We start from the raw sequence: 20,841 nt of genomic DNA on the forward strand, positions 1-20,841 counted from the left end.
CTTGATGCTTCAAACTTCCCGCTGGCTCGCGCCAGTCTTCTTTTTATACGAATACATATTGTGACCTTCTATGCATCCTTGTATCTGGACGGTTCTGACGCTATGAACTGTCGATCAAACAACATGTGAAAAACCAATGGGATGCCTAAGAATGGTGGCATCATAGCTCAGCCTGCAAGTAGCTGAATGTGAATTATTCGTTGCCTCACAATTGTCCAAAGAGTAATAGTAGTCTTTGAACAACGGTCGCAATCACAATCTGTGATTCTCCTCGGAGTACACGCATGTCGGCAGTCACATCCGTACTACATCAGCTGCGTGTTATCATAAGCGTCAACCAAATAGAGTAGTCATATGCTCATGGAAGAAATATTTGAAATTGAAGTCTGACTTTAAGATATCCTGTTTTGCAAACTCCAGCAATGCAATGAACGAACACAAAAAACCCCGATCTCATCTGCGTTACGCAGACCCAGACCATTTTGCAACCTGGCGCAAACTAACTCTCGCCGCGACTGCCCATCTATCTCACAAGAGACTAGGTAACCAATCGTACTCAGGATTGGGATTAGACGTTCGAGTCGCAGCATCCTGTGGACCATTCAGTCTACTACCAGAAGGAGGCGCAACATAATTTTCAGATGTGGGTGTCTCGATGGAAGGTCTTCCTAGACTAGGCAACTAATCGTACCCAGGATCGCCACTAGGTGCTGGCGTTGCAGCATCCCACGCGCCTGGTGTAGGCGCCGCAAGACCATATCGACCACCCGATGTATCACCAGGTGTAGGCGCAGCGTAGTTGCCAGGCGTGGGAGCATCCATGGGTGGTCCTCCCGGCGTAGGGGCGGAGTACGCGCCATAACCACCGGGTGTAGGCGCTGCGTAAGCACCTGGTGTTGGGGCGTTGTAGGCGCCAGGCGTGGGGGCAGAGAGACCACCAGATTTCGAAGTGGTGTTTCCTCCCGATCCACCCCAACCAGGTGTGCGACCACCTGAGCTGAAACCACCATAGGCGGTACGGCTTCCGTCGTTGCCGCCGTAAGCTGTCGCTCCGCCGTAAGATGTGGCGCCTCCGTAGGCAGTTGCGCCGCCGTAAGCTGTTCGAGAGCCATCACCACCACCATAAGCAGTTCGCGATCCATCACCTCCACCATAAGCTGTGCGTCCGCCGTCACCTCCCCAACCAGGCGTGCGGCCTCCAGCTGCGGCACCACCTCCCCAGCCGGGTGTGCGACCACCACCGCCACCTCCCCAGCCAGGCGTACGGCCGCCGCCACCACCAGCGTTGCCCCAGCCAGGTGTTCGTCCACCAGAGCCAGCACCGCCGTAGCTTGTCTGGCCGCCTGAGTAACCTCCACGCGAGCGGTTAGGGAATTTGCCTCCGATCTCCACGCTTTGGCCAGTAATGGGATCCTTGACAGTGAGAAGCTCCTTCTTTACTGAAACCTGCTTGTTCTTGGTGTGCAGTTCGATGCGAGCTTCGTCGTTCATGGTATCTTTGACAATGCCCAAAAGACCCTTGTAGGCACCCTTCCGAATGACGACTGTTTTGCCAATGAGCTTATCGCGGCCGAAAGATGCGCGGGGTGGAGGCATAGCGGTCGCATTGCCGTTCGCTCCTGCGTTTAGGGCAGGGTTGATGCCACTGAGATCTGGGCCCTGGGCTTGGGCGCGACCACTCTTTGCTGCCATTGTAACAACGTTGTTGCTTCGGACCACGAAGATACCCTGATTCTCGACTAGTTCGCGGTTGCGGACGAAGAGTGTACCTCGGTGGATGTATAGAACCTTGCCTTGACGGCCCTCGCCTCCGTACTCCTTGACATCGTCCTCGTGTCGGATCTCGGAACCGTCCCGGTCGGTTGCTACAGCATGCTTGTTCCTTCCGACGATTTGTGAGACTTGTGTATGGAGGAGTGTGCGAACATCGCCCTGTTGATCGACAATTCGTAGGACTTCTCGGTCAACACGGACAACGCAACCGATGGTCGAGGCACTATAGTCTGTTAGTAGGTCATCTTGTATTGGCAGCGAGAGAACTTACTCAATCTGTACGAAGTCGTAGAGATCAAAGTTGGAGTCAGCACCGACGTTTGCCGAATCAGCAGCGCGCTTCAGGTCTTTGCTAAAGACAGTGATTTCCTGCTGGGTAGAGTCACAAAGCAAGGTAATCTTATCGTCCTTGATCCTGGTGACTAGACCAACTTCGTCGACGTACTTGCTGCCACCAATGACCTTTACGTGGTCACCGTCTCGGAAAAGCTTTCGTAGAGTCTTGACGGGAGCATCAATCCGCCTGCCCCTAAGATCGCCTTCGCTGACGCGGAGTGTGAGGATGTCACCAATTACGGTAACAGTGGTACCGCGGATACCCTTCTGTTCACCAGTGTAGATCTCGACATTGTCTCCTGCAGCAAAGGCAGAGCCAGAGTCTGCAGCCTTTTGCGCAGCCTGGACTGCCAGAAGATCCATGGTCTCTGTACCATCTGCGTTCTGAATTGCGAAGAACTGTAACTCCTCCATCCTGGGGTTGACCTTTTCAGTGCTGACCCAGTTGACCTTGACTTCCTTGATAAGGAAACCGTTCTGGTAGTCTTCGCCCTTGTAGGTGTATGCCCTTTGGTTGCCAGATCCGGTCATGCTGAGATGCTTCATGTGTCGCTTCTTCGCTTCGGCTTCGTTGAAGAGTTTGGCGGGTGGACGCTCGGTCTGTCGACCAAAGAAACCGCGCTTACGCTTGTTGTCTTGTGCGGCGTTGGCATCGTCGTTCAGACCGTAGTCTAGACGTGGTACGAGTTGTACGACACAGTCAAGACCGTTGGTCGAGACTTCAACGACCTTTGCGAGATCGCCCTTGTATGTGGGAGGTCGTAACATGCGCACAAACTTGCCGACTTCTAATGGCGCGCGCTTCTTCTTGCGGAGCAGATCTGGACGCTCTTTGGGGGGAATGGAGAATTGGCCGGAGCCCATGAAGACATTCTGGATGCCCTCAATCAGCTCAACAACAGCCTGCTTCGAGTCGGCTTCCACGTAGAGGAAACCGGACTGAGGTCCTGTAGGGCCTCGTTCAAAAGCAGAGTAGACCTGGATTGGCTGGCCCGCGCGCATCTTCTCGTCGATGCGCTTCTGAATAGCCATGACAATCTCGCGCTCTTTTCCAGGACGGCACTTGCAACCCCAGATAGATGGATCGTCAACGGTGGGCAAAGCCAGGGGAACGGCACCAGCACCACCGCGACGAGCGCTCTGCATTTCACGTCGCCTGTACTTCTCGTCGAACTCCTTGGCAAGCTCCTCGACATCCTTTTGTGCGTTAACTTCGCGGCGCATGTCTAGTTCGCGGTGGTGTCGGTCGTCGAGGTCAGCGCCCGTGGGCTCGAGGAGGTCGTCGGGGTGGACTTCATCAACACCTTCATCGTCGCCTTCTTCCTCTTCCTCTTCGTCTTCATCGACTTCGGCTTCAACATCAATGAACATGTTTCGCTTCGCCTTCTTTCTCCGCTTGGCGGGTCGGGCCTAGGATGGTCAGTAATTAGGCAAAGAATGAGATGCTCCTATTGAGACGTACGACAACATCTTCGTCGTCTTCATCTTCTTCGTCATCCTCCTCATCGTCATCGTCATCGTCGACATCTATGCCGCCGCCCTCTTCATCTTCGTCGTCATTACCCATCCTGTTCGGCGCATCGACTTCGTCCTCTTCGTCTTCGTCTGCCGGCCTGCGCGAGGCCTTGTTGGTTGGCGCGATGTCATCTTCGTCGATTTCAGGTGCCGGGTTGAAGTCCTCTTCCTCTTCCTCGGGATCGCTGCCGTAAGACGCCATGATTGCGAGTTGGCGTCGTGATAAATAGGCGTCTCCCTGTGAAAGCTGTCGCGAAGCTCGGGGGTGCGACTGCGGCGATCAGACTAGTGTGAGGGTGAGGCTGACCGTTGACCAGTTCTCGAGGTCAGCGCGCGGTTGGAGAGAAATAAGAAGGAGAAGTGAGAGCAGACGTCAAGCGTCGATGGAGACGGGTTTGTTTTAACCTTGGGAACGTCGAACCAGGTCCATCCAAAGAAACCGCGCTAAGCCGGCGCGCCGCAAGGGGCCGTGCGCCCGTCGGGGGAATCGACGCCACAAGGCCTATGAGGTGAAGCATCACTAACGCGTTGGCTTCACATGTTTTGCAAAGTGGGGATTCGGTGTGCCCAAGGTGAATGCAGACACAAAGCGGCGCGTCGAGCGCACACCGTGTGCAGAAATGTAACCATATCTGATGTCATAGCCTCGCCTTCTGTCCACCATTCTCGCGCATCTGTTCCTCATCGCATATCCTTACCACAGACCTGCCCCATGCCTTCCGCGCCTTTACATCTTCCAGCGCCTTACTGACCGTCTCTAACCCAGCATACTCCTCCTTGTATATGGTAGGCCGTATCTTCCCATCATCTACTAGCTTAATAAAGCCGTCCCAAACATCCTTCGTTCTTTGCGGGTCTCTCCTGCCGTCTTCTCCAAACCGCTACCATGGGTCAGCAAGCCACTCTCGCAACAGAATGGCCAGAGCAAAGCCATGGGAACGTGGGACTTACATAACCAAGTACTGCAACTCCCTTGAGCAGAATTCGATTGGTCCTTACATTTTCAATGCTCCCATTCCTGGCTGCGAATCCTACCACAACCAATCGTCCCCGATACTTCAGGCACTTGATCCCACTCTCCACAGCCCCAATCCCATCATACACAACATCCACCCCCTCTCCACCGTTAGTCGCCTCCCTAACCCTGTTTTCCCACCCCTCGTCTCCATAGTCCACAATAACATCCGCACCGATCCCCTTAACCACCCCAGCTTTTTCAGATCCGCCAACGACAGCAATGACCTTGCAACCAATAGCCTTTGCAATCTGCACAGCCATGACACCTATTCCACCACTGGCACCAAGTACAAGTACCGTCTCTCCAGCTTGAAGTTGCGCAACGGAGAGTAAAGCACCATAGCTGACCGCACCACTTGCGCCTACTGCACATGCTTCGGCATTCGTCCACTGAGATGGGACACGACGGACGGCATCTTCAGGGACACATATCTGTTCCGCATAGGCGCCTAGACCTCCGCCAAAGACACGATCGCCGGGTTTGAATGAACAATCTTCTGGGCTATGGGTCACGACGCCCGAGAACTCTGTGCCTAGGGTGAAGGGTGGTTGGACATGTCTGCGGTTGTTTTGATGCAGACCCTGTGCATAGAGGAGGTCGACGTGTGTTACCGCGGCGTGGCTGATTTTTATATGGACATCCCGGGGTGATTTGGGTGTTGAGGGTAGGACGGTAGATGGTTGTAGGTCTGCGACATTCTGAGTAGGTGGTGTTAATTAGAGAGAGCGGTGGTGCGATCGAGTCTGTGGATGGCCTTACAGAAACGAACTTCTCGATGTGGATCGCCTTCATCTTTTCGCTCTATTCAAACCTCTATAGTCATTTGAAATTAATAAGGTATTATGGTATAGTATGCGGCGGCCGTAGTAGACAACATGCACGACGGGAGATCGACGTGTGTGGGGTATGATGAGTTGCCGAGGTTTGAATGGCTATTCGGTTTCCCTATCCGTGAATGAAGGCACTCGTTTCTTATGAGTTTCACGCAAAATAATTGTACGTCCTAAAGAACGTTCAGTCGTCAGTTTTTGTTCCCCATAGACAAAAAGGTCTCTCAAATGTCTTCGGCGTCTACTGTTAACGTGTTTTATAAGCGAGTCGTCCTTACAAGCGAGTCGTCTACCTCACTAACTTTAATCACCTTAAAAGCTACGCAACGCAACAACAGAATAAGGTAGAATAAAGGGGCTAATATAATAGATTAAATAGTATCTACAGCATCTTTTTTACACGTTTGTGAGTTGTGCCTAGTCTCTCTGCATCTCCTGCAGCGTGCAATAGCCTGGCGGCTGAGGCCCAATCGCTCACCACCTTGACGCTGTTTATGCTTAATCTGCTGGTTAGCCTCCTTTTGAGCTAGTATATTCTCTCCCTCTTCCTTTGTTAAGGTCCTACGCTTCTGTATTCGCTTCTTTTTGCGCTGCCTACGCTTAGTTGCTGCCTTATTAGCTCTCTTGAGGTAGGTAATCTAATCGCGCATAAGCTTGGCTGAGAGCATTATCACCTCAGCCCCCTTTTTAAGCTGGTGGATCGCCTTAATAATTGAGGCTGGTGATGAGCTCTTATGCCGTCGCACGCGATCACGTATTAACGTTGATTAAGCTTCAAGCTTACGTACGTTGCTTGGTGTACGAGCCTCCCAGGGAGGCTCTGCGAGAGCAGCTGGTGGAGTAGGCGTACGCAGCTGCACGTTGAGCTTTAATAGAACAGCGTCTGGCTGGAGAGGGGCTAGGCCTGCGCCTCGAAAAGCTGAGCAGATATTGGCTGAGGTAAACGATCGATTAAAGGCTGCTTTAAAGGCTGGCAGGAATTCGAGCTTGGTGATATGATTAATATTGTAGCGCATCAGAGCCTCAATCTCACGGCTGTACGCGCGCTTCATAGGCGAGAAGCAGCCTACGTCAAGAGGCTGCAGTAGGTGAGATGAGTGAGCTGGCATACAGAGCGTGTAGATATTGCTCTCCTTACAGAGCTCTTGAAACTCAAGAGAGTGGTGGCTCTCATGGCCATCAAGGATAAGCAGCCGTCGTGCTCTGACCACCTTGCCCTCTGTATGCTTAACAAAGTGCTTAAGCCACTTAACTCCTAGCTCGTTAGTTGTCCAGCCGTTGTCGCTGACAGCGATTGCCCAGTCGCGTGGGATATCTGCTTCCTCGTACTAGGCAGATAGGTGATACTTGCCAGCAAAGATAAGGAACGGTGGGATTGTCTAGCCAGCAGCGTTAATTGCAGCAATTACCGTCACCCACTCGCAGTTGCCAGGCTAGATAGTCTTTAGCCTGCCTCTCCTCTCTGACCCTGTAATAACTAGCTAAGTCTAGATCTTGCCTATCATAAAGCCAGCCTCGTCAAAGTTGTAGACGTCCTCGTCACAGATACTGTACTTGGCCTTTGTCTCCTCTACTAGCTTAAACCAGCGGCTAATTAGCACAGGGTCCTCGCATAGAGCTCTCTGCCTATTATACGATCGATTAAAACGCGTCGTAAGACTGTCTGTACGCTTAACAAAGTTGCGCGGCCAGTGGACGCCAACGCGACCTGCACTACGCGCAGCAAGCAGCTTATTAGCTATATCGCGCGCAGCTGTATACGTAGGCCCAAATTCTCGCTGGCCAAGGTCAAGTATATGTCTGACAATTACCTCCTCCTCTAGCTGGGTAAGCTTCTTTGAGTTAGGCTGGCATTCGTGTCGTGCAGGCCTGCCAGCGCGTCTGTCGCGTAGCGTCATTCGAGGGACGTTAAACGCGCGAGCAGCAGCTCTCTTAGTCTTAATCTGGTGGCTATTAAGAGATAATATAGTAAGCTGCATATTAGCTTTGGATGAGCGCAATAGAGCTTGTTGGCGTTGAGGCATAACTAATCTGATTTTCAAAGGTGATCAAAGTTGGTTGGGTGGACGACTCGCTTGTAAGGACGACTCGCTTATAAAACACGTTAGTCAAAGGCACAATTCATTAGATCCGAGACTTGCATGCCTAGAACGACAAGGGAAAGGCTGTGACTTTGTGGGAAAAGCTACACACCGATTGAAACATATACGAGATGTTCTTGAGCTATAGAAGACATCCGGTTTCGTGTGGGGCATGGTATACTAATATAGGTCATTTGTATAGAATTCATGCACCATGCTGAAGCGCGATATGCACAGAAGCGCGTCTGAAAGACCCCATGCACCGTAACACCATATCCGCCCTCGTTTGCTCAACCACGGTGTTATGTGCCTGGAGCCTGATCATCGACTTGTCCCATCTGCAATGATGCCTCGCGCTCCCTCTGACGCCGCAAATGCCATTTCTCAACGTCCGACTGGGGCTTCTTCTTCGTCTCGAACTTTTTCCGGCCCTTGTGTGCCGCCATGTGCACTTTGGTCCAGACTGCAGATACAGCGATCAGGCAAGCAAGACCCAAAGCGATCCAGTACGTGATTAGAAACCTCTTCAGGTCTTTCCGTTCCTCTTCCGTTTCTCCTGCCACGGGCCCTAGTGCCGCCTTCTTTTGTGAATGGATGCTCGGTACAGCAAGCAGCGTCGTGGTCGCGACAAGCTGCTGTAATCCGAGAATGGGCTCTAGGAGAAGGTTCGAGATCGGGGCTTGTCGACCTAGGATTCCGAGGAGCTCTGCCATGGATATGTTTAGGCCATTACTCAATGCGTCGAGCACGAGCGTCGTATGGAGATCGGAATCTTGAGACATGGTGGCGTTGTTGACAGACTATCTTTGTTAGCTCCTGCTTATAGTGGGATATGTTCTGCTTTACATTGTTGGGTGATTTTGCGCAGTGTAGTCAGGAAGAAACAAAGGCTCTGCGATTAGGACTAGTGAGTCTGGAAGTCGGAATTGTAAACCAGTAGAATAACCTTGGTTTACACCTTGAACCAAAAGCCATGTTTGATGCGGGAAGAGCTACTCTGATGTCAGACCACTTGCGTGCCGTCGGGAAAGAACGAGCATGGGAATTGGCAAGTGCGGTTCTCCATAAAGAAAGACTACCACGTCGGCCATCCGTTAGCTGACAACATGCTGGTATGGAAGACATTGTTATCCAACGAGCCTTCTACACTCGGGAGGTAGTCCATCAAATCATCGAAGCCTAGTGCATCGATATCAAAATTGAAAGCATCGTCGAATGACAATTGTATATCGGGTACCACAGGGAACGCATGACTTCCGCGGGCCGCGTCCGTGATCGAGATGTCCTCAATGTTGTCGGAAACACAAGCACAGGGTCGTGAGGCTAAAGTCTCCATCGGTGGTGCCGTCTTCGTGCTTGATACTTCTTTCAGCTTCTCATACTCTTGCAAGAGCGACATGAGAAGACGGACACCGTGTACTGCAACACTCGACGTGTAGAACAGCTGTAAGAACCTGACGGCCTTCTTCACGTACAGTTGGTACTCTTGAGCTTCCCCATCCGCCTCAGCGCGGTGGAAGAGCTCCAATATCATGCAAATACCAGCCGTGACGACAAAAGCTTGCTCGACCCACCATTGCGGCTCATTGGCATCCCGGGCGTTGTATATGTTGATAATGTTCTGTGCGGCGGTCATACAGGCCCATCTGCTGTATGTATAGCGTAAATCCTTGAAGCTCTTGCTCAAGAAGTTTTGGTGAACTGAGCATGGTAAGTAGTGTCAGCGTAGGTCTCACATGGGTGCAATATGGAGCTACCACTTACTCATGATAATTTTATGGTTGACGGACGCTTGATGCAGTCTCCTCGCCCAAGTCACCCACTGAGGCCAGTTGGGATCGTACGGCGTCCGGGGTGAGAGGCATGCTGGGACCTTCTCCGTACATGTAGCGCGCATCTCACCATCATGTTTGAGTATCGCAGCGTACTTGGTAGCGTCGTCTTTATCTAGAAGCCCCACCATAGTGTTATGAACGTCAAGGAGTACCGCAGCGTAGTCGAAGAAGTAATGCCCGACGGCGGTGACTGTCGGGGTTGCTGGATTGGAGAGCGGCGTCATAGTCTCCTCGTCCAACATGCGTGGCCTTGCGCTCGTGAAATGTCGCCATTGGAGGGTCAGCGTATAGGCAGCCTGCGAAGTGCAACACAACCTATAGTATCTATTAGTTGGTTCTTATCAAATCATCTTGATTGAGCTGTAAACATACCACTCTTGGGACACAACCCCGTACCACACTCTGCGACCAATCTCACGCTCGACAAAGGCTTCCTTCTGATCTGGGGTTAGTTCCGTTATCCGTTCATCGTCTGGATGCGGACCAAGTCTAAAACGTTAGTTACCGATACTTCTTTTAGTAGCATGTGACACTTACCTGTGCAAACCCAAACCCTTCGCAATGACAACGCCGACGCTTCGCAAAGCAATCCATTGATTCGTTGAGCCGACGAGATGTTCGTATGCGTGCATGATATATATCGTCTGCACCGAGTGAATGCTATATTGCGACGTGTAGTTGCCAAGATTCAGACATGAGATCGATGCGGCACCCCATACACGTGCTAGCTGGACTTTGTCATCAAGTGAGTAACCCCAGGAGGCTGAAACACCTTCTGCAGAGCCGATTATACTGGATGAGAGGATAGCAACTACGGTATTCGACGTCAGTAGCTTCTAAGTGAACGACAATGTAGAGTCCATCATTGGAACTCTTTCCAGTAGTAGCATGCCACATTGAAGACTCTTGCATCGTTCGTGACTGAGATGACTTACATAAGAGTGCAGTCCATTTCCAATCGAGACTTTGCAGATCGAGCTCAGACGACTGACCGTAGGCCGCGAGCAGCTTTCTTCTGAAGCTTGGCGCATGGAAGATGCCGCCAATCCAGTATACCATGTACTCCGTGTAGTAATCCACAATCAGCATTAGCTTATCTTTCGACGGTAAGATGGACTGTAGATACTGTGTCTCCACTATTCTCGCTGCGTTGGAGTAGCAACCCGCAAGGGGGCTTGATCCGTTCGCTGCATCTCGCACTGGTCCTTTCGATCTGGCGTAAGAGAAACTCTTGTCGAAGAGGGTTTGGTTCGCGTCTGCATCCTTTTCCTTCAGTATTGCACCGATGCTAATCTCAGGCAAGCTGTTTCGCCATGCTGAATCTGCAAGGGGCTGGCCTTGACTCGATCGAGCCTCGGTCGTGGGTGGGGCATGAGGAACCAAGGGTAACAGCGCCTGAGAATCTACATCGGGAGAAGGAACAGACGAAGATGTATCGCTTCCACTAGCTCCCGAGGGCTTTCTGGGGTATTTGCGATGAATATTTGGGTTGTATCCATTGACCCACTTGGTAGTGCATAGATGGCCTTCGTTATTCTGTACACACCTCGTGCAGGGCGCTTTTCGATCGCACTTCTGCCGTCGTTGGGAGCATCGCGTACAGGTCTGACGTTGTTTGGGCATGACTTTTTTCCTAATGCCCTGCGTACAAAGGGTGGTCGCACAACACGCTTCGGTAAGTCTTTCCGTTGTGCTTGTTTTTACCCGTTTGTACAACACTTTGGGTACGATAGATCGAGATGGAACGGTAAAAGAACGGCAAATGATGCTTAAGCGAAGTCAAGCAAAAGTGTGTGGCGCGCGATGCGTACAACGGTGGAAGGTCATGAAAGTTCATGTACGAAGTGATGTGCAAATCGTACAACCGTCGTACAACGGACAAACCTTGGAACCCCTGCTTCATCAGTCCGGGCGCCCAATGCTTAACTCAGCGTACGTAAGCTGACAGATTGCGTTTGGACAGGACTCATCCAGCGGGACGGACATAGTTCGTGATGTGGAGTGTGAGGTGGTGGAATGCGGAACGGGACGATGCTGTTGAGCAGTTGTCAATCACGAATTCCATGGTCCGTGCGCTCTGCGGATTTAAGAACGCCAGGCACTCACAGACCTCGTTCAGCACCGAAGTAAAACCTCAAAGTTCCGCACTCAGTTGTAAGCAATGTGCCTTTGTAAGCATTTAGTCAACGACTGAGGTGATATGATGATGTAACGCATACTGTACACGTAGATTTACATGGTATGTTCCTAGCTCGACAGACTACTAAACTAGCGCAAAGACTTTCCAATCCGCAATGTACATCCTCGTTACTACATACATACCCGACCCTGCCATGAGCATGACACCTGAAAAGACGTTCAGCCCCCAGTACTTTCCGTTATTTTGATCGACAATAGCTCCCGCAATCGGATTACCGGCCAAGCCCGCAAACGATATGCATGCAAATACAACACCAACGCGTATTCCAATCTGATCGACCTTGGTGATGTGTGCTATCTGGGCCGGCAACAGTGAGACGAAAGCACCCGAAGCGAAACCGTAGAGAGCAGCGAACGTGATGTATGCCGCATTGCTAGATGCGGGGAGAGCCAATGCGAGGACGAGGATGCCAGCTACCAGACACCACAATGATTGCATGTTGAATTTGCCGACCTTGTCTGCGAGAGCACCGGGGATGATACGGCCGAAGATGCTTGCGGCGTTGAGAACAGCCAGGAGATATCCAGCTAAGCGAGTTGACATTCCATCCGACATGGCTTCAACCTCAATAAAGTTGATGGGGATAACTAGACATGGGTCAGTATTTGGCTTACGTGAAGTTCGAAGGAAGACAGGAACTTACACATCCCCATGAAGAACATGAATGACGCAATGGTCAATAAGATGAAGCGAGTGTCCTTGAAGGGCTCCAGAAAGACCCAGAGTTCCAATTTTCTAGGCCTCGGCGGTAGACGAGACTTGACAGTGACGAATGCGATACCCATCATACCGAGAATCAGGAACGCTAATGTTCTCATCGTCCAGCCATAGCCAATTTGGGGGATGAGATGCGTTGCCATAATGGGGAAGATGATGCCGCCTAGTCCACTGCCAGCAGCCATGACTCCGTACGCCAGCCCTCTCTTCTTGAGAAACCAAGTAGGGATGGTGCTAGTTCCCGCCTGGAAGATGCAGTTCAAGCCCAGGGGGCTACAGATTCCTTGTGCGAGAACAAACTGCCAGTACTCGGTGCAGAGGCTCGTCATCATGAGACCAAAGACATGGAAGAAGGTGCCAAATAGCAGTATGTATCTAGGGCCGTAGTTGTCATAGATGAATCCGACGATAGGTCCAGGCGCGAACATGACGAAGATCTCGAGAGAGGCTATCCAGGCGATGGTAGAAGGCGAGTAGTCACTGAGTTGGTTCCGCTGGTAGTAGCTCTGGAACACTCCGACGGCGTTCAGCCATCCGAATGAGCAGAACAGACAGCAGAAGCCTCCGAGGAGACACAGGTATGCATCCCTTCCGCCATCAGGAAACTGACTTGGATGGAATGGACTCACGACCGCTGGAGGCTCGGTCGTGTCTGGTTGCTTTTCGTCAAGTGATACTGGGGGCTGTTCGACGTCGGTATGAGGCAGTCGTGCTTTCTCCTCGTGAATCGAGGCCACTGAGCTTGTCGTTTGTGACATGGTGAGACAAGATGGCGGTGGATCGGAGGCTAGAAAGTAAGGGGAGTTGGTGACACAAGTCTTGGAAAATTGGGCTTGGACATGATTAAGTAGTGGATTCAAGAGATTGGCTGTAAGATAGGTAGCAACTCTTGCTACTTACTTTGGACTCCGTGGAACGCAGAGATGGTCCCAATCTGGGTAAGCTTGCACGTAGGGCTGCTCGGTCTCGGCCTCGCCTTGGTATGAGGCCGACACACCGAGCCAGTAACGTGGTACACCTACAACGTGCGCCCCTTCCACAACAAGAAAAAGGGCAACAAGTACGGACTTAGTGACTCATATTCCAAAGAGACCAGCTCGGATTTTTGAAACGTCTTGCTGGTGAGCTCGGTGATAAATCTGCAAGGTTTGAGGACTAACGTGCCTAGCGGACATGAATAAGGAGATGTCGGAGATGGTGACATGTCCGAGATGGCGTCCGACAGGGTACTGGTGCCGTTGTACTGAACATGCAACGCATATATGTAAGCAGCGATGTGAAGCAGCTTTCTACTGGGTTCGACTACAAAGCATATCTCTGCGTTCGGTTCAGCACGTGTAACAGGGAGACGGCCATATTCTACCTGGGCAAAATTGGTACTGACACGGGTCGTGCATAGTCTACTAGTGGCTGCAGTTGCTGTTTGATAGGCGGAAGCACGAAGAAAGCTACCAAAGCAACCGTTTGCAAGAGTTGACTTGATCCAAGAATTGTCTAGGCGTCTGAGAGCAAGATGATGGTAATGGTGGAGAGGCGACATGTGGAGGTGCAGGGCAGGTTCGCTTGATCGGGAAGACGCGAAGACGCACAGACTTGGTTGTTCGCCAGCCTTCCAATCGATTTTGCCCTCCTCATCAGTGTGGTCCTCACTAGCACTGCTTGCACGCGCACAACCGGCCAACCTACTCCCAGTCTCTTACTACCCTGACGCTCTGATTCCATCTCTCTCGTATCCTTAGGGAGCTTTGTATTTTCTGCCATCTAATCCGCCGACCGCCATCACCCCGCCCACGTAGTCTCCAGTCTCGACGGATTCCCTTCCATCTCTGTGACAACGGCCCGGTATGCGCAAATAGCCCGATGGCAGCTTTTTACACTACTGACATTGACGTGCTCTCTTAGCATCTAGGCGCCTATCTTCTGCCTCGCGTACCTCGCACCCCACTAGACTTCGCGCAAAACAAAACGCAATTTGCCCTTCGTCCCGCCGCATATCCTTCCCACCACCTTCACATTCAATATGGCATCCACCGAGTCATCCGGCCCTGTCAACGGCAACTACGCGCCGCAGCAGTACGAGAACAGCTACTCCACCGGCGCCTCCAACTTCACACCCTCGCAGCAGCCCACTGCCTCGCAGCCCGCACAACAAGCCGCTGCCTCAGAGATCCCCAAGGATGAGGTCGGCTGGTACTTTGTCGAGCAGTACTACACCACCCTCAGCAAGAGCCCTGACCGACTCTACGTAAGTCGCATGCTGCCCAGTAGCCTTCTTCTGCAGGACACGCGACTGACTCAAATCACAGCTTTTCTACAACAAGCGCTCCCAGTATGTTTCCGGTGTTGAGGAGGACAAGGTGAACGTCTGCCTAGGCCAGAAGGTATATGAGACATACCCAATTGCAACATAGACAAGCTGACACATGCATAGGCCATCAACGAGCGCATCAAGGAGCTCGACTTCAAGGACACCAAGGTCCGCGTCACCAACGTCGACTCCCAGGGCTCCGATGCCAACATCGTCATCCAGGTCATTGGTGAGATCTCCAACCAAGGCCAGCCCCACAAGCGCTTCGTTCAGACTTTTGTTCTCGCCGAGCAGACCAACGGCTACTTCGTCCTCAACGACATCTTCCGCTACCTTGCCGACGAACCCGTGGAGGAGGATGAGGACCAGCAGGAGCAGGCCGCACCCGCCAATGGTGTCACTGAGCCAGCTCCTACTGCTGCCGTCCCAGAGAACGCCGACCTGAACAAGAGCGACGAGATCGCGACCAGCGAGGAGGATCTGAACAAGGTTGACGACAAGCTGCACCAGGCCGCGCAAGAGGAGCCGTCTGTAGAGGAGGTTGCGCCCGCCGCTCCTGCCCAACAGGTTCCAGAGGAGATTGAGCAACCTGCAGCGGAAGAGGCACCTGCCGCCGTTGAGGAGAAGACCGCTGAAGAGCCAGCCGCTGCTGAGAAGACCACCGAATCTGAGAAGCCCGCCGAAGCCGCCTCAGCGCCCGCACAATCTGCACAAAAGGCCGCTCCTGTCGCCATGCCCTCTGGTCCTCCTAAGCCTGCCGCTCCCCGAACCTGGGCCAGCCTCGCAGCCTCCGCACACAAGGTCGCTACTCCCGTCGTTAACGCCCCCGCCGCCCAGCAGGCCCCTAAGGATTCCAAGGCCGCTACCGCCGCTCCCTCTCAACCCGCTGCTGCTGCCGCCGCCTCTAGCCAGACTGCAGCACCCGCCCGTGACCAGTCCCCAGCGACTAGCCAGGGTGAGGCCGCTGGCTGGCAGACAGCTACTGGACACAAGAAGGAGCAGTCTCGTGCACAGAATGCAGGACCCGCTGCCGACCCCGACCAGAAGCGCGCCTACATCAAGAACGTCTACAGCCAGGTTGACGACGCTGCTCTGAAGACTGCCCTTACCAAGTACGGTGAGATCGAGTACCTTGACATCAGCCGCGGCAAAGTAAGCAAAAGCATCCAACCATACCACGTTCCAGCTAACATATCTCAGAACTGCGCTTTCGTCGATTTCAAGACTCCCGCTGGATTCCAGGCTGCTGTCGCTGCTAACCCCCACACGATCAACGGTATCGAGATCAAGGTCGAGGAACGCCGTCAGAACCCTGGCCAATTCAACAGGGGAGGTGGATTCTCTCGCGGCGGTGCTCCTCGTGGCCGTGGCGGCATGGGTGGCCAAGGTCCCCGCGGTAACTTCCAGCCCCGCGGTCGCGGTGGTTCTATGCGCGGCGGTCGTGGTGGTGCTGCCCCCCAGGAGGCGTAGAGGAATCACGCTACTTCACACCTCATTTCCTTCCTATTCTTCATCCATCCATCCATTGTTGAGTCCGTTTGACTCGACGGCCTAACGACTGACGGCTTTAGCCATGTACTGTACTCGACCCCTTTCAGCGCTTGTATAAAAGTCATTTCATTTCGAGGAAAAGTCTGGGCGTACGCGTTCGTCTTAGGGTTCTGAGCCCTTGCATAGCGAGTGGTTTCGTTTCTGCATATTCCCTTCCTGTATCCGTGTGTATCTGTTTCGTCGTTTTCGAACGTATTCTCTTCTTCGCAGTCGCATTCTTGGTCACCTAATGTTTAGGGAAGGCTATCTGGTGGGTCCTAGGTACGGGCTAGGGATGTCATGGCATCTGGTGTAATGGGTGTACAGCATGGCTTCGACGATAAGAGGATCAGACGGACAATGACAGCCAAACTGTGAGATGATCTAGTACGAATACAATAAATGATATATGCTCGAATGCTGTGTACGGAACTGATGTGCGGTCGTCTTGTGATTGCTGATAACGTCACCTGATAGTGCGACAATGGCTTAGCCTAGCGCTACGGTGATAGCTGATTCGAGGACGCGCAAGCCCACCTGCATCAGCAACAGCCCATAAGCTTCAGGGCGCGGCAACCTGCGTTTTATGTATAGGGGATGACTTGTACCATGATACCTACACCCGTTTGCTCTTCCTCCAACTCCACTTAAAAGGCATCGGCGCGCTATCGCAGGACTAAGGGTGCAGTAGATCGCGCGGGGCTAAGCGGGGCCGTCGCGTGCATCACATCACCACTCGGCATCCCTATTGAGGCTGATCAGGTGTGTCGCCATCCGACTTCTGTATTCGTACACTCGACAACATATGCCCCAAGAATACCGCAAACATGCGACCTCAACTGGGCGGTGACGCCCTGCCTCCTACTGTCAAGCCGCGGTCTGGCAAGTCAAGCGTGGATCATCCTGCCGCCCCTTCGAGCAATGTCCCCACTACCTTTGTCATGAAACGCGTCGGGGATTTGGAGCATACCATGGCTCCTCACAGTGCGACTTCTACAGCGAAACAGCAAGATAACAACTTTGGAGTACAAAGTCTTGCAGATACTCTAGACGCTGCCTTTGGCCCAGAAGGTACAGCAGCTGGCGCAGAGACAGAAACAGCTAGCAAGACACGGCATCAGGGTGCGAAGAGTTCAAGATCCGAATCCCACAGCTCTTCGACAGACTCAGTTCCACCACAAGATAAATCCAGAACCACTTCGGTACGGAAACTGAGGAGGAACTTCACCAACCATGACTCGACTACTCACTTTAAACTGCCCGTCACGAGCGCCGACATCCCTTCTCCACTCCCCACATCCGCCATGGGGAGCACGCCCAGGTCGGCTTCTATTGTTTCCCTCAAGCTGTCCGACGAGGAATCTACTATGGATGATGCCGTGAGCCAGGCCGTTGTCTCAAGTGGAGAGGAGGAAGAGCAGATGGAGACGCAACAGGATACTATGAGCTTTCCACAGCTCGTCATGCCTGAGATGCAGATGCCTACCAGAAGACCTTTCACAACAAAGGGAAAAGCTATGGGGAAGCTCAGAGTTATGGTGGCGGGTGAAACAGGTGCGTGGTCGACGCGATGCGCGCCAATTACTTCGCACAGAGGCTAAACTGACAGCACGATATAGGTGTCGGCAAGTCCTCTCTCGTTCGATCCATTGTCCAGGTCTGCGAAGACATCGTGCACGTAGATCCGCTATCACCCTCCCAATCGTATGCGCAGCCACGCCCCCAGAAATCTAAGTCTCGTACAAAGAAAGCAGAGCACGCAGTCACAACACGAGTGACTGAAATCCATGCAAGCACGAAGCCTTATCCCCACTGGTGGACTGATGCCGAAGATAGTGGCGTACTGCGAAGAAGAAAGAGCAGTATTGACACCGTACTCGAAAGAAACATCTGTTTCGTAGACACACCCGGCTATTCGCAGGGTTCAGCGGACAAAGACATTGGCATGGTGGTAGACTATGTTGAGTCAATGCTATATCAAACATCATCCGTAACAACCTTAGAAGACAATGATGTGCTTGGAGTCGTCAGTGGTAGTGGGGGTGTCTTAGTTGACCTCGTGATATATTTGTTACCACCGCGTAAGCTCAATTTTCGCTAGTACCGTGCTTATTACTGACTTCCATATAGATACAGACATAGCGAAAGACATTGAGTACATGCAACGATTATCGTACTTTACCAACGTTGTGCCTGTCATCGCAAAATCAGACACTCTTTCGGCACAGGAAGTAGTGGCTTTGAAGACTTCTATCCTCGCCCGCCTGCAGACCACTGCTGTCAGACCATTTTTCTTCGGAAAGGCCATGGACGACGCATTACTTGCCGTGCAAGGCCTTCCGGTTGCCAGGACCTCGTCATCCGGAGAACCAAGCGAAGCAGCCGAATATCCCTTCACTACACCGACATATCCTTACGCAGTCTCTTCGACATCTGGCCCAGACAATGACAACATGGACGCATCGTTGCTAATGTCGCCTGACTACGTGCAGCCCCTTCTGCCTTCCGAACTGGCTGCGTTAGTAACCCAAGTCTTCGACCCGGAATCTATTGCCTGGCTTCGGCATTCAGCAGCGAAGAAGTTCCTAGCATGGCGACGTAGGACGAAGCTACCAGGAGATTCCATGATGATGCAAGGTCTGGCTCAACCACGCAGTCCAACAACAGCTTCAGTGGGACTAAATGGGGGCAACATGAATTGTAAAGCATCATCTCTCTTGGCGTCACGCAAGCTAACATGTCCGTCAGCATCCGTAGCATCTTCAGTCTTCTCTGCCACGTCACCATCTGGTGTCTTGGTACCAGGCTCTGGGTCTCCGTTCTACCCTTCGAACCTCCAATCCCCACTCCTCGCATCCTCACCCTCGCTCGCAAACTCCGACACCCTCGAGCCCCCAGGCAACTTCTCTCTCGCGAGATACAACAATGCCAGACAAGGGGAACAAGGCCTTAGTGAGATAAGGATAGCAAGATGGGCAACAGACCTCCAGCGCAGTCGCCGCAACGAAAGGGAACGGTTCGAGGAACTACAAAACAATGATAGGGCGAGATGGCTACTTGAACGTGTCGGCGAAGAGGTATCCAAGGGTACAATCGTCGCATCACCGGGCGGTCCACCCAGAGCTGAGTGGGCAGTCGTCCGCCACGGCGATGAAAAGAAAAGTAGTAAAGTCAGTCATCGGTATGCAAAAGCTGTTGGACTGGACTCGCGGGATCCGCTTGGCCTGTGTAACTTTGGTGATGAGCTCAGGAGACAGAGTTTCGTGCTCGTTAAGGTTCTAGGAGGTATCAGTGTGCTGGGCGCTGTTGCTGTGGCGGTTTGTAGGGCATGTGGAATTGAGACGGGGTTGCCGCATGGTGGGTGGTGGGAGTGGATCACTGGGGCTGAGTAGGTCATCAGTTGACTTGGAGTAAATATTTGATCCTCGAAGGACAAATGTGGGGACGGTGATGTGGTATACGTTATCATTCCCGAGGAGGACTTAGACTATGTATGTGATGATACCTTATAGATAGCCTTTGGTAGTGTATTGGGACGAGGCGTCTCTACTCACACGAACATAAATTTATTCGAACAGGAAATGATATCAACGTCTCGTAGTGTCGTGTTCGTGATGACGAGCAAGGGTGTGTTTTTCCCGCTGTAATGGCTGGTGACATGCATAGTTTGGAAATAGAAGTTGACATAACATTAGTTGAGTACTTAGCTTTTTCCAGGTGAATTCCTGTTTATGCCATAGAGTTTGATATTTCGATTGATTGGCTGTGCAACTAATATTAGAGCGTGCACTTCCACATATAAACCTATCGGTAGTTCGGCATATCTATACGTAGCAATGGTAAAAGTTACCCGTTATACAAGGGCTCATTCTCAGGTATATTCCCTGGTCGACAGTAAACCAGACACTAAGCATGTGTGGGTGTGGGTGTAGGTGTGCAAATCTCATTGGAGACGATTCTCTCCTGATTTTGCGATTCTTGGTGGTCATGAGATCGACAGTTCATTTTGCTGAATTCCTGCAGGATTGAGTGTTCAGTAATCAGCGAGCTAAGGTGCAATAGAAGTGGAGTGTGATGCTAGTTTTGGAAGAAGGCATGAAGGGCGGTTGCAGGGGCAGTGATTGCCTACTAGAAGTATGCAGCTAGGGTATAGGCAGACGGCTCGTACCATCGGATGTGAGCACCAGTTCCTTGCTCCAAATCCAGTGGAGATAGCGATTGCCGTCTCGTTAATGATGAAACTTTGCCTGGTAGGTCCCGCTCGTATTTCATTCCAGCTGGACTTCGTGATGCGAGTCATCCGCAGACTGCCGTTGTTTGAGTGAAGTGCGGCACAAAGCACTGGCATAGACAAAGAATCCAGTACACTTTCCCAAAAGGAGAAGGAGGGAACTTCTGAGCTGCATGATCAGTTGCATGCTTTTGTTGAGAGTAGTGTGGTAATTGTGGTGTAATTGAAAGCGGAGATAGGCATTGGTGGCTCTCATTGCATCCTGGTTCTGGGGAATGTGCATGGAACCCTGTAACATGCTAACGCTTTATCGCCTGGTGACGCGGTCATGACTTGGGTGGATAGTCATCGCTATTGAGAAAAAATCGTGAACGTTGATCTGAAGCTCCTCCAAGAGTTCGCCATAAGCTAGCCAGTGTTTACATAGACTTTTTTTTTGATAGCAGAGATATTCAAGCGTAATGTTG

The 20,841-nt window shown here is 52.1% G+C and overlaps 7 protein-coding genes across 7 annotated transcripts; 2 read left to right on the plus strand and 5 right to left on the minus strand.

Annotated features, from left to right (window-relative positions):
- Window positions 1–681: 681 nt before the first annotated feature.
- Window positions 682–3,826, minus strand: J4E82_005591 (uncharacterized protein; the record flags this gene model as incomplete). The annotated part of the gene is made up of 3 exons (XM_051731853.1): window positions 682–1,996; window positions 2,045–3,519; window positions 3,572–3,826. The coding sequence occupies 3 exons, from the start codon at window positions 3,824–3,826 to the stop codon at window positions 682–684; spliced, it is 3,045 nt and encodes a 1,014-aa protein (XP_051588343.1).
- Window positions 3,827–4,262: 436 nt separating this feature from the next.
- J4E82_005592 (uncharacterized protein) lies at window positions 4,263–5,434 on the minus strand (the record flags this gene model as incomplete). The annotated part of the gene is made up of 3 exons (XM_051731854.1): window positions 4,263–4,505; window positions 4,576–5,340; window positions 5,402–5,434. The coding sequence occupies 3 exons, from the start codon at window positions 5,432–5,434 to the stop codon at window positions 4,263–4,265; spliced, it is 1,041 nt and encodes a 346-aa protein (XP_051588344.1).
- Window positions 5,435–7,855: 2,421 nt separating this feature from the next.
- Window positions 7,856–8,335, minus strand: J4E82_005593 (uncharacterized protein; the record flags this gene model as incomplete). Its single annotated transcript, XM_051731855.1, has 1 exon — window positions 7,856–8,335. One exon carries the CDS (start codon window positions 8,333–8,335, stop codon window positions 7,856–7,858), a length of 480 nt encoding a protein of 159 aa, XP_051588345.1.
- A 293-nt stretch (window positions 8,336–8,628) lies between these two features.
- Window positions 8,629–11,011, minus strand: J4E82_005594 (uncharacterized protein; the record flags this gene model as incomplete). Its single annotated transcript, XM_051731856.1, has 5 exons — window positions 8,629–9,254; window positions 9,318–9,703; window positions 9,761–9,877; window positions 9,926–10,199; window positions 10,324–11,011. The coding sequence occupies 5 exons, from the start codon at window positions 11,009–11,011 to the stop codon at window positions 8,629–8,631; spliced, it is 2,091 nt and encodes a 696-aa protein (XP_051588346.1).
- A 640-nt stretch (window positions 11,012–11,651) lies between these two features.
- Window positions 11,652–13,063, minus strand: J4E82_005595 (uncharacterized protein; the record flags this gene model as incomplete). The annotated part of the gene is made up of 2 exons (XM_051731857.1): window positions 11,652–12,175; window positions 12,232–13,063. 2 exons carry the CDS (start codon window positions 13,061–13,063, stop codon window positions 11,652–11,654), a joined length of 1,356 nt encoding a protein of 451 aa, XP_051588347.1.
- Window positions 13,064–14,325: 1,262 nt separating this feature from the next.
- J4E82_005596 (uncharacterized protein) lies at window positions 14,326–16,083 on the plus strand (the record flags this gene model as incomplete). The annotated part of the gene is made up of 4 exons (XM_051731858.1): window positions 14,326–14,550; window positions 14,612–14,686; window positions 14,737–15,765; window positions 15,814–16,083. The coding sequence occupies 4 exons, from the start codon at window positions 14,326–14,328 to the stop codon at window positions 16,081–16,083; spliced, it is 1,599 nt and encodes a 532-aa protein (XP_051588348.1).
- Window positions 16,084–16,970: 887 nt separating this feature from the next.
- Window positions 16,971–19,535, plus strand: J4E82_005597 (uncharacterized protein; the record flags this gene model as incomplete). The annotated part of the gene is made up of 3 exons (XM_051731859.1): window positions 16,971–17,697; window positions 17,763–18,224; window positions 18,274–19,535. The coding sequence occupies 3 exons, from the start codon at window positions 16,971–16,973 to the stop codon at window positions 19,533–19,535; spliced, it is 2,451 nt and encodes an 816-aa protein (XP_051588349.1).
- Between the last annotated feature and the right edge of the window lie 1,306 nt (window positions 19,536–20,841).

Source organism: Alternaria postmessia (assembly GCF_024291825.1).
Source record: "Alternaria postmessia strain BMP 2775 chromosome Unknown scaffold_30, whole genome shotgun sequence".
NCBI lineage: Eukaryota > Fungi > Ascomycota > Dothideomycetes > Pleosporales > Pleosporaceae > Alternaria > Alternaria postmessia.